General features: G+C 36.8%; 2 protein-coding genes across 10 annotated transcripts in view; one reads left to right on the top strand and one right to left on the bottom strand.

Moving 5' to 3' along the window:
- Positions 1 to 1,617, top strand: part of LOC135099890 (mediator of RNA polymerase II transcription subunit 27-like) — a 73,000-nt gene extending 71,383 nt beyond the window's left edge. For both annotated transcript variants that reach the window (XM_064002532.1, XM_064002533.1), the window contains exon 8: positions 1,402 to 1,617. In XM_064002532.1, the coding sequence (XP_063858602.1) occupies positions 1,402 to 1,536 (135 nt within the window). In that variant the 3' untranslated portion in view covers positions 1,537 to 1,617. The remainder of the gene's footprint in view (positions 1 to 1,401) is intronic.
- LOC135099889 (folliculin-like) overlaps positions 774 to 12,119 on the bottom strand; it is a 62,519-nt gene continuing 51,173 nt past the window's right edge. For all 8 annotated transcript variants that reach the window (XM_064002523.1, XM_064002527.1, XM_064002528.1 and 5 more), the window contains 2 exons: positions 1,906 to 2,226; positions 774 to 1,570 (listed from right to left, as the gene is read on the bottom strand). In XM_064002523.1, the coding sequence (XP_063858593.1) occupies positions 1,556 to 1,570; positions 1,906 to 2,226 (336 nt within the window). In that variant the 3' untranslated portion in view covers positions 774 to 1,555. The remainder of the gene's footprint in view (positions 1,571 to 1,905; positions 2,227 to 12,119) is intronic.

Genomic DNA, 12,119 nt, shown 5'->3' with positions numbered 1-12,119 from the left:
CACAGATAAATTTAGTTGAGAGTGACTCTGCAGTTGTAGCTGGATGGTGGAAAACTTGCAAGATTTAAGAGTCATTGTGTACATAAATGCAACATCCAGCTTTGGATTGAAAATATAGAGAAAGTAGGAAAAAACAGAAAAGTTTGACAGTTGAGTGACAAACAGATGTTTTATGTGCATGTATTCTCTAGTTGACTTCCATAAGTAACTGTTGAAAATCTTTCCTTATCATCCACCCACTAATGGGTACTAAACTGCTGATTATTGGTGTTGAAATAATGTGAAGATTGCCTTGTGCTGAAGAATAAGAGCAGTTGAAGAAACAGTTAATTTAACTGGAGTTTGAGAGAGACCTGTGTACTGGGAAGTAAAGAGGTTCAAAGATGGTGGCAAGATGTCTGATGACCCAGAGCATAGCGAGGCCAGGGTTACCAAAGAAAGTTGCTCAGCAAACCTTGAACATTAAGAAAAGAGAAATAGAAAGTAATCCTCACTTAAAAGTAAGGGAATAAAAAAAAAATAAAAATTCCTGTGTTCTTGATGATAGGTCTCTAGAAATTTTTATATGTCACAGTCTCAGTCACATCTTGGAACCTCTTTAAATTCCCACCAATAGACAGTTCTCTCTCAAACTCCAGTAATATCAATTGTTTCTTTAACTGTTTTTATTCCTTGGCACACAGCATTTCATCACCTGTTTAGTAGCCATTGGTAGGCGATATGGAAAGGTATGCAACAGATACGTACTTAATGGAACAGAAGTCAAAAACACCTTGTCACTTTAACTGTGAAATTTTTATTAAAACACTTCATGTAGAGTATAACCAAGGCCACATCTGTCTTGAGTTGCCAGGTCAGTGCTATGTTTTTCCATACAACTGGATGAAACTAATTGAAATTGATGTGGATGCTGACATCAAGTGAGAAAATTTGTCATTTTTTTTTTATGCCAACCACATAGAATTGTTACTGTTTACATAGGAGGTTGTCATCAAAGCAAGTGGTGGTGACTGAGATGCATATACATACTCTCCAAGAGTAAATTAAATTACATCTTGGTCTCTGGGCCTCAAGAGTAAGGGAAGACAGATCCTCCTTAACCACATGTGAGTGAAGATTGATTGCACAGGCATATCCAAGTCTTTACATCTTAATATACCCATCACTCCCTTCTGCACTGATTTTGTTCATATGTATAAGAACTTCATATGTGTAAGAACATTCCTCCCAAGTGACATACAACTAAATATGGTTTATTCTAACTGTACCTTTCTTGTTTCACTCACTCTGAACTAAATCTCTGGCCATCAGCAAAGATTATTCATATCTGACTGTGACCACCTTATTCTCATTCTTTTCTATCCTATCATTTTTTTTACAGTGGCATTTCTTATATTTCAGACATGGCTCCACAGCTTTGTTTCACTCTTCACTGATGTCTGCAAGAAGTGCAACTACCATCTACACAACCACATGCCCCCAACTTGGAGGGAGTTCCGGACACTAGATCCATTTCATGAGGAGTGCAAACCTTGATGCTTGTCAGTGTGGTACATTACTGTAGGATCATCTGAAATGTTGATAGAAATGTACTTTATTAAAATATGCTTACTATATTTTTTTCTTTTGATTTTGTGAAGGTATGCAATTTATCACCTTTTCTGTATTTTGCATATAGTGGAAATCTTAGTGAAACATCTGACATTAGGCTATTTATATAAATTTATAACAATACCAAAATATTATTGTTTTATATGTTGTAAACATGCAACATATACTATATTGTGGATTTTCTATGAATTTAGATTATCCTCTACACTGTTCTACTTTCTGGAATTAAATTTTCAAAAGAATTTTCATTAAATAAAGATCAAATGCTTAACCCTTAACCTCAACACAACATACCTCCTGAGAACTATCTTGGCAGAAATTCTTAGCCCAAAACTCTAAGAAAGGAACATCCCACTCAGTTGAACCAATAGCAGCCAGTAGGTGATGCTTCTCATCCTGATGTGCTATTTCTTGTTGCCTCTCACCAAGTCCTCCAGGGGACATGCTTCGAAATGTTGACATCACTGGTGAGTGGGCCAGGGAGTGTGATGAGCTTTGTATGATTGGTATTGATGAACTCCTGTTGCTGGTCTGTAAGGTACTGGGAGAAGGAACTCTCTCTGGGCAGCCATGCAGCATTTTCTTTGCATTCTGAACATGAATCCATACTTTTACCTGATGAAATTCCAAAGAATTAATAAGGTAAAAATGAACCGTCAGATTCTCAACTGTTGCTCAATCTCACAAATAAATACATAGATAACATATGATAGTTAAGTTGTACACAACAACCTTAAAACACTGCATAACTGTGATGCATACATGAGAAAAAGACAAATTCCAGAGGTAGAAGGGGGCATATATATATATATATATATATATATATATATATATATATATATATATATATATATATATATATATATATATATATATATGTATTTAAAGACAAAAAATATTCAAGCATGGCAAAGGATAAGAAGGAGGAAGGAGGAAAACAGGGGTTGAGAGACGAGCAGTGGGGTATGAGGAGGGAATCAGCTTATTGGGGATAGGGAAAGGTGTGTGTGTGTGTGTGTGTGTGTGTGTGTGTGTGTGTGTGTGTGTGTGTGTGTGTGTGTGTGTGTGTGTGTGTGTGTGTGTGTGTGTGTGTGTGTGTGTGTGTGTATTTACCCAGTTGTGACATATGAGAGGAGCTAAGCTCGTACTGTCCCATCTCCATAACTGTTTTTATCCAACTTTTCCTTGAAAGTCATGAATATTTGTAGCACACACCACTTCTTCCAGTTCATTCCATGCCTCTATGCTTCTATGAGGGAAGCTAAACTTCTTTATGTCCCTTCTGCAGGTGGTTACTTTTAGTTTTCTTCCATGTCCTCTTGTTTCTCTTTCGTTCATTATAAAGAGATGTTCCCTATCTAGTTTTTCCATCCCACTCAGCAATCTGTACAATGCAATCAAGTCACTTCACTCTCGTCTCTTTGCCAAGGTTGGAGCTAGTTCCTCCTCATATGACAAATCTTGCAATTCTGTTATCTTTGTTGCTGCTCTGTGTATTCCTTCCAACTTTCTTATGTGCTTTTTTTTCATGTGGTGACCAAATTACTGCTGCGTATTCTAATCTTGGACGTATCATTGTGGTGATTATTTTCCTCATCATTTCTATATCCAGATAAGCAAAGGCAACTCTTATGTTTCTTAGTAGGCCGAGAGTTTCACCTGTTATCTTGTTAATATGTTTTTCTGGTGATAAATTCTCTGAGAAAATCACTCCCAGATCTTTTTCTCTTGTCGTCTTATTTATTGTTTCATTTCCCATCTTATAGTTATAACTACACCTTCTGTTACTTTTTCAAAATTCCATCTTTTTACACTTACCAGAGTTAAATTCCATTTGTCATCTGTTGCTCCACTCCCACACCTTGTCTATATCTCTTTGTAATTCTTCACAATCTTCTGTTCCCTTCACTCTTCTCATAAGTTTTGAATTGTCAGCAAAAAGACTCACATAGCTGGATACATTCTCCACCATATAATTTATATACACCACAAACATTATTGGTGCCAGCACTGACCCTTGGGGGACCCCACTTAATACTGGGCTCCACACTGATGTCTGGTCCCTAATTACTGATCGCATCTCTGCTTTTAAGGAAATCGTCCATCCATTTCAGCATTTTTCCATTTACACCACCTATCTTTTGCAGCTTCCAAAGCAGTCTACTATGCGGCACTTTATCAAAAGCTTTTCTTAAATCTAGATAAATACAGTCTGCCCAACCATCTCTCTCCTGTATGATATCAATCACTCTTGAATAATAGCATAATAAATTAGTGACACAAGATCTCCCTTTTCTAAAGCCAAATTGACAAGTTGTGAGAATATCCTTATCTTCCAAAAACTTGGTCCATTTGTTCTTTATTATCCTTTCACGTATTTCTGCAACCACACTCATCAGCGAAACCAGTCTATAATTTAGTGGGTCTTGTGTGTCTCCTCCTTTTAATATGGGTACAATGTTTGCCCTTTTCCAATCCTGTGGAACTTTTCCTTCATTAATAGAGGTACATATGATGGCATGTAATTTATCACCAAGCTGGTTACTGCATTCTTTTATTACCCATCCCAACACTCCATCCAGTCCTGTGGCCTTTCCCACTTCTAGCGTTTTGATGATTTCATCAACTTCTTTTGTCACTTGAAATTCCTCTTTTTTCATTTTCAGGTGTGCACAATGCCCTTATAAATTCCTTTTCCTTTATAAAAACTTCCTTAAAGCTCTTATTCATCATAAGAACATAACAATATAAGAATATAAGAAATAAGGGAAGCTGCAAGAAGTGACCAGGCTTACATGTGGCAGTCCCTGTATGAAATATACCTACCTATTTCCATCTATTATCCCCATCCATAAACCTGTCCAATCTTCTCTTAAAGTTCTCCAATGTCCTAGCACCAACAACATGATTACTGAGTCCGTTCCACTCATCTACCACTATTTGTGAACCAATTTTTTTTCCTATCTCCTTCCTAAACCTAAATTTTTCAAGCTTGAACCCGTTATTTCTTGTTCTACCCTGGTTGCTGATCCTAAGAATTTTGCTTACATCCCCCTTGTTATAACCCTTATACCACTTAAAGACTTCTATCAGGTCCCCTCTTAACCTACGTCTAAAGAATGTAAATTTAACAACTTCAGTCTCACCTAATAAGGAATACTCCTCATCCCCTGTATTCTTTTAGTCATTCTCCTCTGTACTGATTCTAATAGACCTATATCTTTCCTGTAATGTGGGGACCAGAACTGCATAGCGTAGTCTAGATAAGGTCTGACCGGCACCAAGTATAACTTTAATATTACTTCCAGCCTTGTACTTTTAACACTCCAAAACATTAATCCTAGTAACTATCACTTCTGCCATCTCTTTCAGGTCTTCATAAACCACTCCATCTACCATTAGCTTTCCTATACTCACTTTGCTTTTCAGTTTACCATTCACATATCTATAGAAGAGTTTTGGCTCATGTTTATAACTGTCTATTATATCTTTTTCAAACTGTCTTTGTTCATCCCTCAGAATCTTCACATAATCATACCTTGCTTATTTGTAATTATTCCACAGGTTAATTCTTTTACTTTTCCTCAATTTTTTCCATGTATCCTCTTTCATCCTTCTTGCTGCTTCACATCTTTTATTAAACCACTCTTTTTTACCAGCTATTACTGTCTGCTTTTTAGGCACAAACTTTTTTTCACCTTTATGTATTTTAAGAAATTCATCCCACTTCTCTTGGACCCCTGTAGCCTTATGGAATCTATCCCATCTCTCCTCTTGAAAAAACTTCATGTTATCAAAGTCTGCCTTACAGTAGTTTAATCTCCCAGCATGGTGTTCTTCATTCCTTTGATTCTCTATTTCCTCATTTATATTGAATTCTATGGTAGCATGGTCACTTTTGGCTTACAGACATCCTTTGTGAACATTCTCAATTCCTTCTGGTTTCTTACTAAATAACAGATCTAGTCTTGATGTTTCTCCATCTTTTCCAAACCTTGTATCTCCTTTTATCCATTGAGTTAATATATTATCCATTGCCAGCTGTAATAATTTATTTCCTCAAGATGATTCTGTTCCCTCCGTGTACCACTGTTCCAAACATACCTCCTTACAGTTAAAGTCTCCCGTCATGATCAATTTATCACCACTTAGCACTTTCTCTGTCCAGTTCACTGTGTCTTTTATCATTATTTCATATTCTGTGTGTGTGTGTGTGTGTGTGTGTGTGTGTGTGTTTACCTAGTTATATTATACAGGGCATGTGCCATAGCTCATTTTGTCTGGTCTCCATAACTATATTTATCCAGTTTCTCTTTAAACATGTGTACACTGTTTGCCACAACCACCTCTTCTTTCAAATCATTCCAGATTTCAATAGTTCAATACGGGAAGCTGTATTTCTTGGTATCACTCGAACATCCACTCCTTTATTTTGTTCCCATGCCCCCTTGTCCATCTCTCCCCCCTCCTCCATCTGTGGTACTAAGTCATTTGTCTATTCTTTCTATATTGTTTACTAATATGTACATTGCTATCAGGTCTACTTTTCTCTTCTCTCTTGTAGAGTTAGTAATCCCATCTTTTCAAGTCTTTCTTCATAGCTTAAGTCTTTCAATTCTGGTACCATCTTTGTTGCTATCCTCTGTATTCTTCCTAGTTTCCATGTTGCTATCCTCTGTATTCTTCCTAGTTTCCATATATTTTTTTTTTCTATATGGAGCCCAAAATACAGCTGCATATTCCGATTTAGATCGTTACCATGCTAGTTATAATTTTCTTAATAATTTCTTTATCTAAATAGACGTTACCCTGTTTGTTAACAAGCTGTATGTAGAGCCAAATATTCTGTTTATTTACCTTTCAGGTGATAGTGTGTCCTGGATCTTTTTCCTTGATACTTTTTGTTATTACTTCTCCTATTTTGTAATTCCATGAAGGTCTCTTTTTACTTTTCCTATTTCCATCATGTGGCATTTTCAGGCATTAAATTAAAGTTTTTGTCTTTGGCTCCATGCATGTATCTTGTCAATATACTTTTGTAACTCCATGCTGTCATTTTCACCCTTTATTATCTTCAATATTTTTGCATCATCAGTGAAAAGGTTTATAAAACTATTCAGGTCCTCTGTCATATCATTTACATATATTTGAAACATAATAGGTGCCAACACAGATCCTTGCAGTACTCCACTTGTCACTCCGTGCCAACTTGAATTAGTCTCTGATTGCTGTTCTCATTTCCCTCCCTTGTAAATAATTATCCATCCATCTCAATTTTGCTCCCTTTAGTCCTCCTTCATTCTCTAACTTCCACATAAGGCTTTTGCAAGGAACTTTATCCTGGTATACTGCATCAACTCACCTGTCCCCCTCTTGCACTCCATCTATTACTCTTGTATAAAAGCTCAGTAGATTTGTGACACAGGATCTCCCTTCCCTGAATCCAAATAACTTTTCTGTAATTATCTTTTAATCTTCTAAATATTGCACCCATCTATCTTTAATTACTATTTCACAAAGCTTGCTTACAATACTTGTTAGTGACACTGGTCTGTAATCTAAAGGTTCCATTTTATTTCCCCTTTGTATATTGAGACTATGTTAGCTCTTTTCCATTCTCTTGGTAGTTTTCTTCTTTCAACAAGCTGTTGATTATATCCCATATGGGTTCCTCCATTTGTTCTTTGCATTCTTTTAATATCCATCCATTTACTTGATCTGGTCCCATAGCTTTTCTAACATCCAGCTCCTCCAGCAATTTCTTGATTTCTTGTCTCTCTACTTGTATCTCCTGTATTCCCACTTTCCTGTATTCCCACCAATTTTGTGGCACTTTCAGTGTCACAAAATTGGTTTCCTTTCTAAACACTGATTGAAAACTCATTCATTAGTTCACTCATCTCATTAGTTTCATAAATTCTTCTTTCTCTGTTTTAACTTTGTTTTCATGTTTAATTTTTCCATTAACACATCTGTAGAAGAGTTTTGGGCTCTTCCTTGCATTTTCTTACTATGTCACTCAAAATTTCTTCCTTCTCTTTTTATTATACCATATTCATTCCTTACCTTACTGTATTCTTCCCTAGTATTTCTGTTCAGATTTCTCATCATTTTCCTCCATGCCCTGTCCTTTTCTTTTTTGTTTCTACACACCTGGTATTATACCATTAATGCTTCCCAATTTTCACTTTATAACTTTGCACAAATTGTTGCACCCCCTCGCTATACTTGCTCAAAAATATCTCATATTTTTCTTGCACTACCTTACCTTCAAATAGCTCTTTTCAGTTAATTTTTCCATAATATTTATTAAGCTCTGCAAAGTTTACCTTATCATAGTTCTGCCTCCCATTTCTAAATTGTTCATTCTTGTGCAACACTTTCCTCCTGTAGTACTATTTCTATTGCCACATGATCATTTCTTCCCAGCGGACTCAGACAATGTATACTTGGTCTACTTTCTGGGGTTTTCTTAAACACTAAGCCCAACTGTGATGGTTTTTCTCCTCTGCATCCTGTAGGGTTGTTCACCCACTGTCTCATTGTATTCAACATCATGGTTTGCCTAATTTCTTTGCTCCATTACCTGACATTTTCTTTCACTTCCATCTCCTACTAGTTCATTCCTTTAGTGTTGAAGTTGCCTACTAAGAGCACTTTGTTACTTTTCCTTATTTCCTGTGCTATCTCTTGTTTCTAGTTATAAAGTTTTATATCTATTGGTCTCCCATGCATTAGTTTTTGGTGGTATGTATGTCACAGTAACTTTCTTTTTTTCACTTCCTTTGATCTTAATGACAACAATCAAAGTTTCTGCCATTCCATCACCATATTCCATTTCCTCAACAACAATATCCTCTTTTACCAATATCATCACTCCTCCATTTCCTTTTCTGTCTCTCCTCCATCTGTTATAACCTCCCTTTGCAAATCTCAGCTTTATTTCCTCTTTTAGTTTGATTTCCGTTAAACATACCACATCTGGTTTATTGTTTTTTAGGTAATCTTTAAGTTCCAATAGGCTCGACACCAAACTTTATTACACCACACCAAATTATTACACTAACACCAAATTATGTATACAAATATTTGTATACATAATTTTTAAGCTTCCGCTCGGTGATCTTCCATGGGATCTTTGTGCCACAATGTGTCCACAACTTTCCAAATGAATCTCCTTACTTGTTCCTATATTCTCTCCTCATTTTTTGACTGGGCCTCTACTCTCGACTCTTTCAGTTTACTTTTCTCTTCTTCATTCATGTTTCTTTTTTATCCATATTGCCCTAATTCCTTCTATTTTTGCCAATTATCCTGTTCTTTGTAATACATGTTCCACTGCTGTTTGTGACATGAATCTTATTTTCAATGGTCTTGTTCCATTTTCGTTGTACTTTCCAATCCTATAAACATCTTCAATTTGTTCAACTAACTCCTCTCCTTCCCCTGCCACTTTTGCTATAATTTCCTTAGCTCTTTTCACCTCCCCTTTCTCTCTTTTCATGGGTAGATTCTTCTCCTTGACCCCAAATACTGCCACACACATCCTTCTCTGTACCATGTCTCTCACAAGATTACTTTTTTTCCTTATTATTTTAATCACTTGCTTTTCCATGTCCTTATTGTGTTCCTGTTGCAGTTGACTTATTATCTCTTCCATACTCACCTTTTGTTGTTGTTCTCTTTCTTCCTTCCAACTTCTGACTTCCTGTCACTAACTTACTTTTCCAACCTTAATCTCTCCTTCTTGTAAAGCTTTCTTTAACTCTTCGTTCTCTTCCTTGAGTTTCTTGATTACTTCACAGTACTTCTTGCTTAAGACTACTATTTTTGTCAACTCTTCTCTCAATTCTTTCTTTTTCTCTTTCCATTTCCCTGTTCATCTCTATTATATCACTGAATATTTTTTTACACTGTCACCACCCACCTCTTTCTCTTCCTTCCAAGTCTTTATTGTTGCTGCTAAGTATTTCTTCTTGTATTTTCAAATTTTCTTCTTCAATTGTCCACATTCGTTTATTTGTATGAGGTACACGGAGGTCCTCATCCTTGAGTCCTTTGAAAACATTTACCATGCCGGCCACCATCTTCCCTGTTGATATCACTGACAATGATTACCTTTCACTACTCTTCCATTTCACCACTTCAGCCACTTTCCAATTTACACCACTTCCCCTGCACTCACACATTATATGATTCCCTATTAAGGAGACAGGACTCAAGTTTGGCCCTCCTGTACAACCAAAACCTAGATAAATCCTTGGAGCTTCTGTAGATGTATCCAGTCAGCTTGGCAGCAGTGTGTGTGTGTGTGTGTGTGTGTGTGTGTGTGTGTGTGTGTGTGTGTGTGTGTGTGTGTGTGTGTGTGTGTGTGTGTGTGTGTGTGTCTCTCTCTCTCTCTCTCTCTCTCTCTCTCTCTCTCTCTCTCTCTCTCTCTCTCTCTCTCTCTCTCTCTCTCATTGCTGTACTAGGCATATTGTCTTAACCTCCTCCACTGTGTTTTGGCCTGTACACATGGCCAGGGGCTGTATTCTTCATAATGTTATGACATGTGTCACATCTATGGCAGATATCATAACATTGAATGTATATCATAAGTTGTATGTCATAAATTATGAACCATCTGCTATATGCAGTGCTTACATAATTACAAATAGTAGAAGACAAAGGAAAAAGCTGTCATTTATTACTAATTTATAGCTTCTATAAATATTTCCTTTGTTTATATGTATTTGGAGAACATAGTGGATAAGATAGTAATTCTATCTTTGAAATAAGGTAAATGTGATCCCATAAAAGCATCTCAATGTAAACAAACACGGTTTTTAAATGGTAGAATGGCAAAGATGACTTTCTTGACAACCCCCAAGGCCATCACTACTACACAACTGCACTTTCCTAGTAGCTTTCCCCAGCAGCAAGAAATCTAAGTGTTATGATAGTCACCTTCATTTTAGGGCTGAGTGGATTGCTCCATTTTGTGTCACTATGTATGGCTTCCCCTCACTAGATTGGTGACAAAAAGAATTCCTGAATTAAGTTCATTCATAACAACCTTTCTGGGTAAAGTTCATTTAATACACCCTTTCTGGGTAAATAATTCTGAACTGGAGATGATGTGGGACAGCCATCTTGGTAGTGGGAGGGTCTGTCATAAGACACAGTAAGACAGGGTGGACCTAATCTTAACATCCCACATGGATTTAAGACATGTGCAGTCTGTGACAACTCTAAATTATGATAAGAATGCACCATTATGTCCTTGTTACGAGATGTTTCATAGGTAAGACTCATATTCAATGCTTCGTGAATATGGCCCCGGATTCTTATCTTATAAACTAGATTTTATCAGGTTTATGAAAAGTTTATCCAGACATCTGAAAAACTCCAATATAGCCAATAATTCAATATATAAATGTCCAATACAGCAAGGTTTGCTGTACAAGGATAATTCCACATGACCATTATGCACCATTTAGTGACCAGCTTAAGAATTTCAGATGCTAAATACACCACTAATATTGTATACTCTAGCTTATAAGACCACTTTTTATCTTCCCCTTGGAAAATCTGTCAATGCTAGGGGTCACCTTCAATGCCAAAGACAAAACATACTCTACAGACAGTGTCCTGCAAGTTGCAGTACATACTTATTAATATGATAATTCAAGTCTTACATGAAGAGTACTATATATCCTTCTATCTATATTTCTGATGCCTCACTTCCTCCAGGAGCATCCCTGAGGAGATGGCCAAGGCAGAAGAGCTTCCACTTCTCCCTATTTATACATCCTACTTACATGTTCAAAGGCTTAGCTGCTACTACTATCTCTTCCACACATATACTCCTTTACCCTATCCTTTCATCTCCCAAATAGCCTGCCTCTCTTGTTTGCAACCCCAACTTTGCTTCAGCCTCTCAGTATAGCCATACCATCTCAGTATGTTCTCACCTATCCCACTTCACAATGTACACCACTTGCATGGATGCTCATACCATGTTTCTCATTTGCACTTCATTACTCTCATCCTCTCATCTAGTCAGTCCACACACTCTTCTCAGATATAACTCATTTCCATAGCACACACTCTTGATTGTTGTGCCCTATTCCACATCCAGATCTCTGATCCATACATCATTGCTGGTAAGAGTATACTAGTCCCTAACTTCTCTTTTATATCTGTAGACACAATTCTCCTTTTTCATGACTTGCTGGTAATCCAGTGGCCTGCCTACCTATCACAATCTCTCCAATCTCTTCATGCACTATTCCAAGATACTTTAACTCAACCACTTCCTCTCTTCTCTTTTCCCATAATCACCCTACACCTTCCTATAACTGGCACACTCACCCTATAAGTTATTCTAAAGTCACACTCCTCCACTTCTCTCTCAAACACCATCACCTTTCTTTTCTTAGCATTCAACTTCAGTTTTCATCTCGTACACACCCTATGAAAATGATCCACCACTCTATGAAATTTATTATTTTTGCAAATAGCCCTGT

The sequence above is a fragment of the Scylla paramamosain genome, chromosome 4, assembly GCF_035594125.1.
Source record: "Scylla paramamosain isolate STU-SP2022 chromosome 4, ASM3559412v1, whole genome shotgun sequence".
In the NCBI taxonomy this organism is placed as follows: Eukaryota; Metazoa; Arthropoda; class Malacostraca; order Decapoda; family Portunidae; genus Scylla; species Scylla paramamosain.
This window is presented reverse-complemented; position numbering and strand designations above follow the sequence as displayed.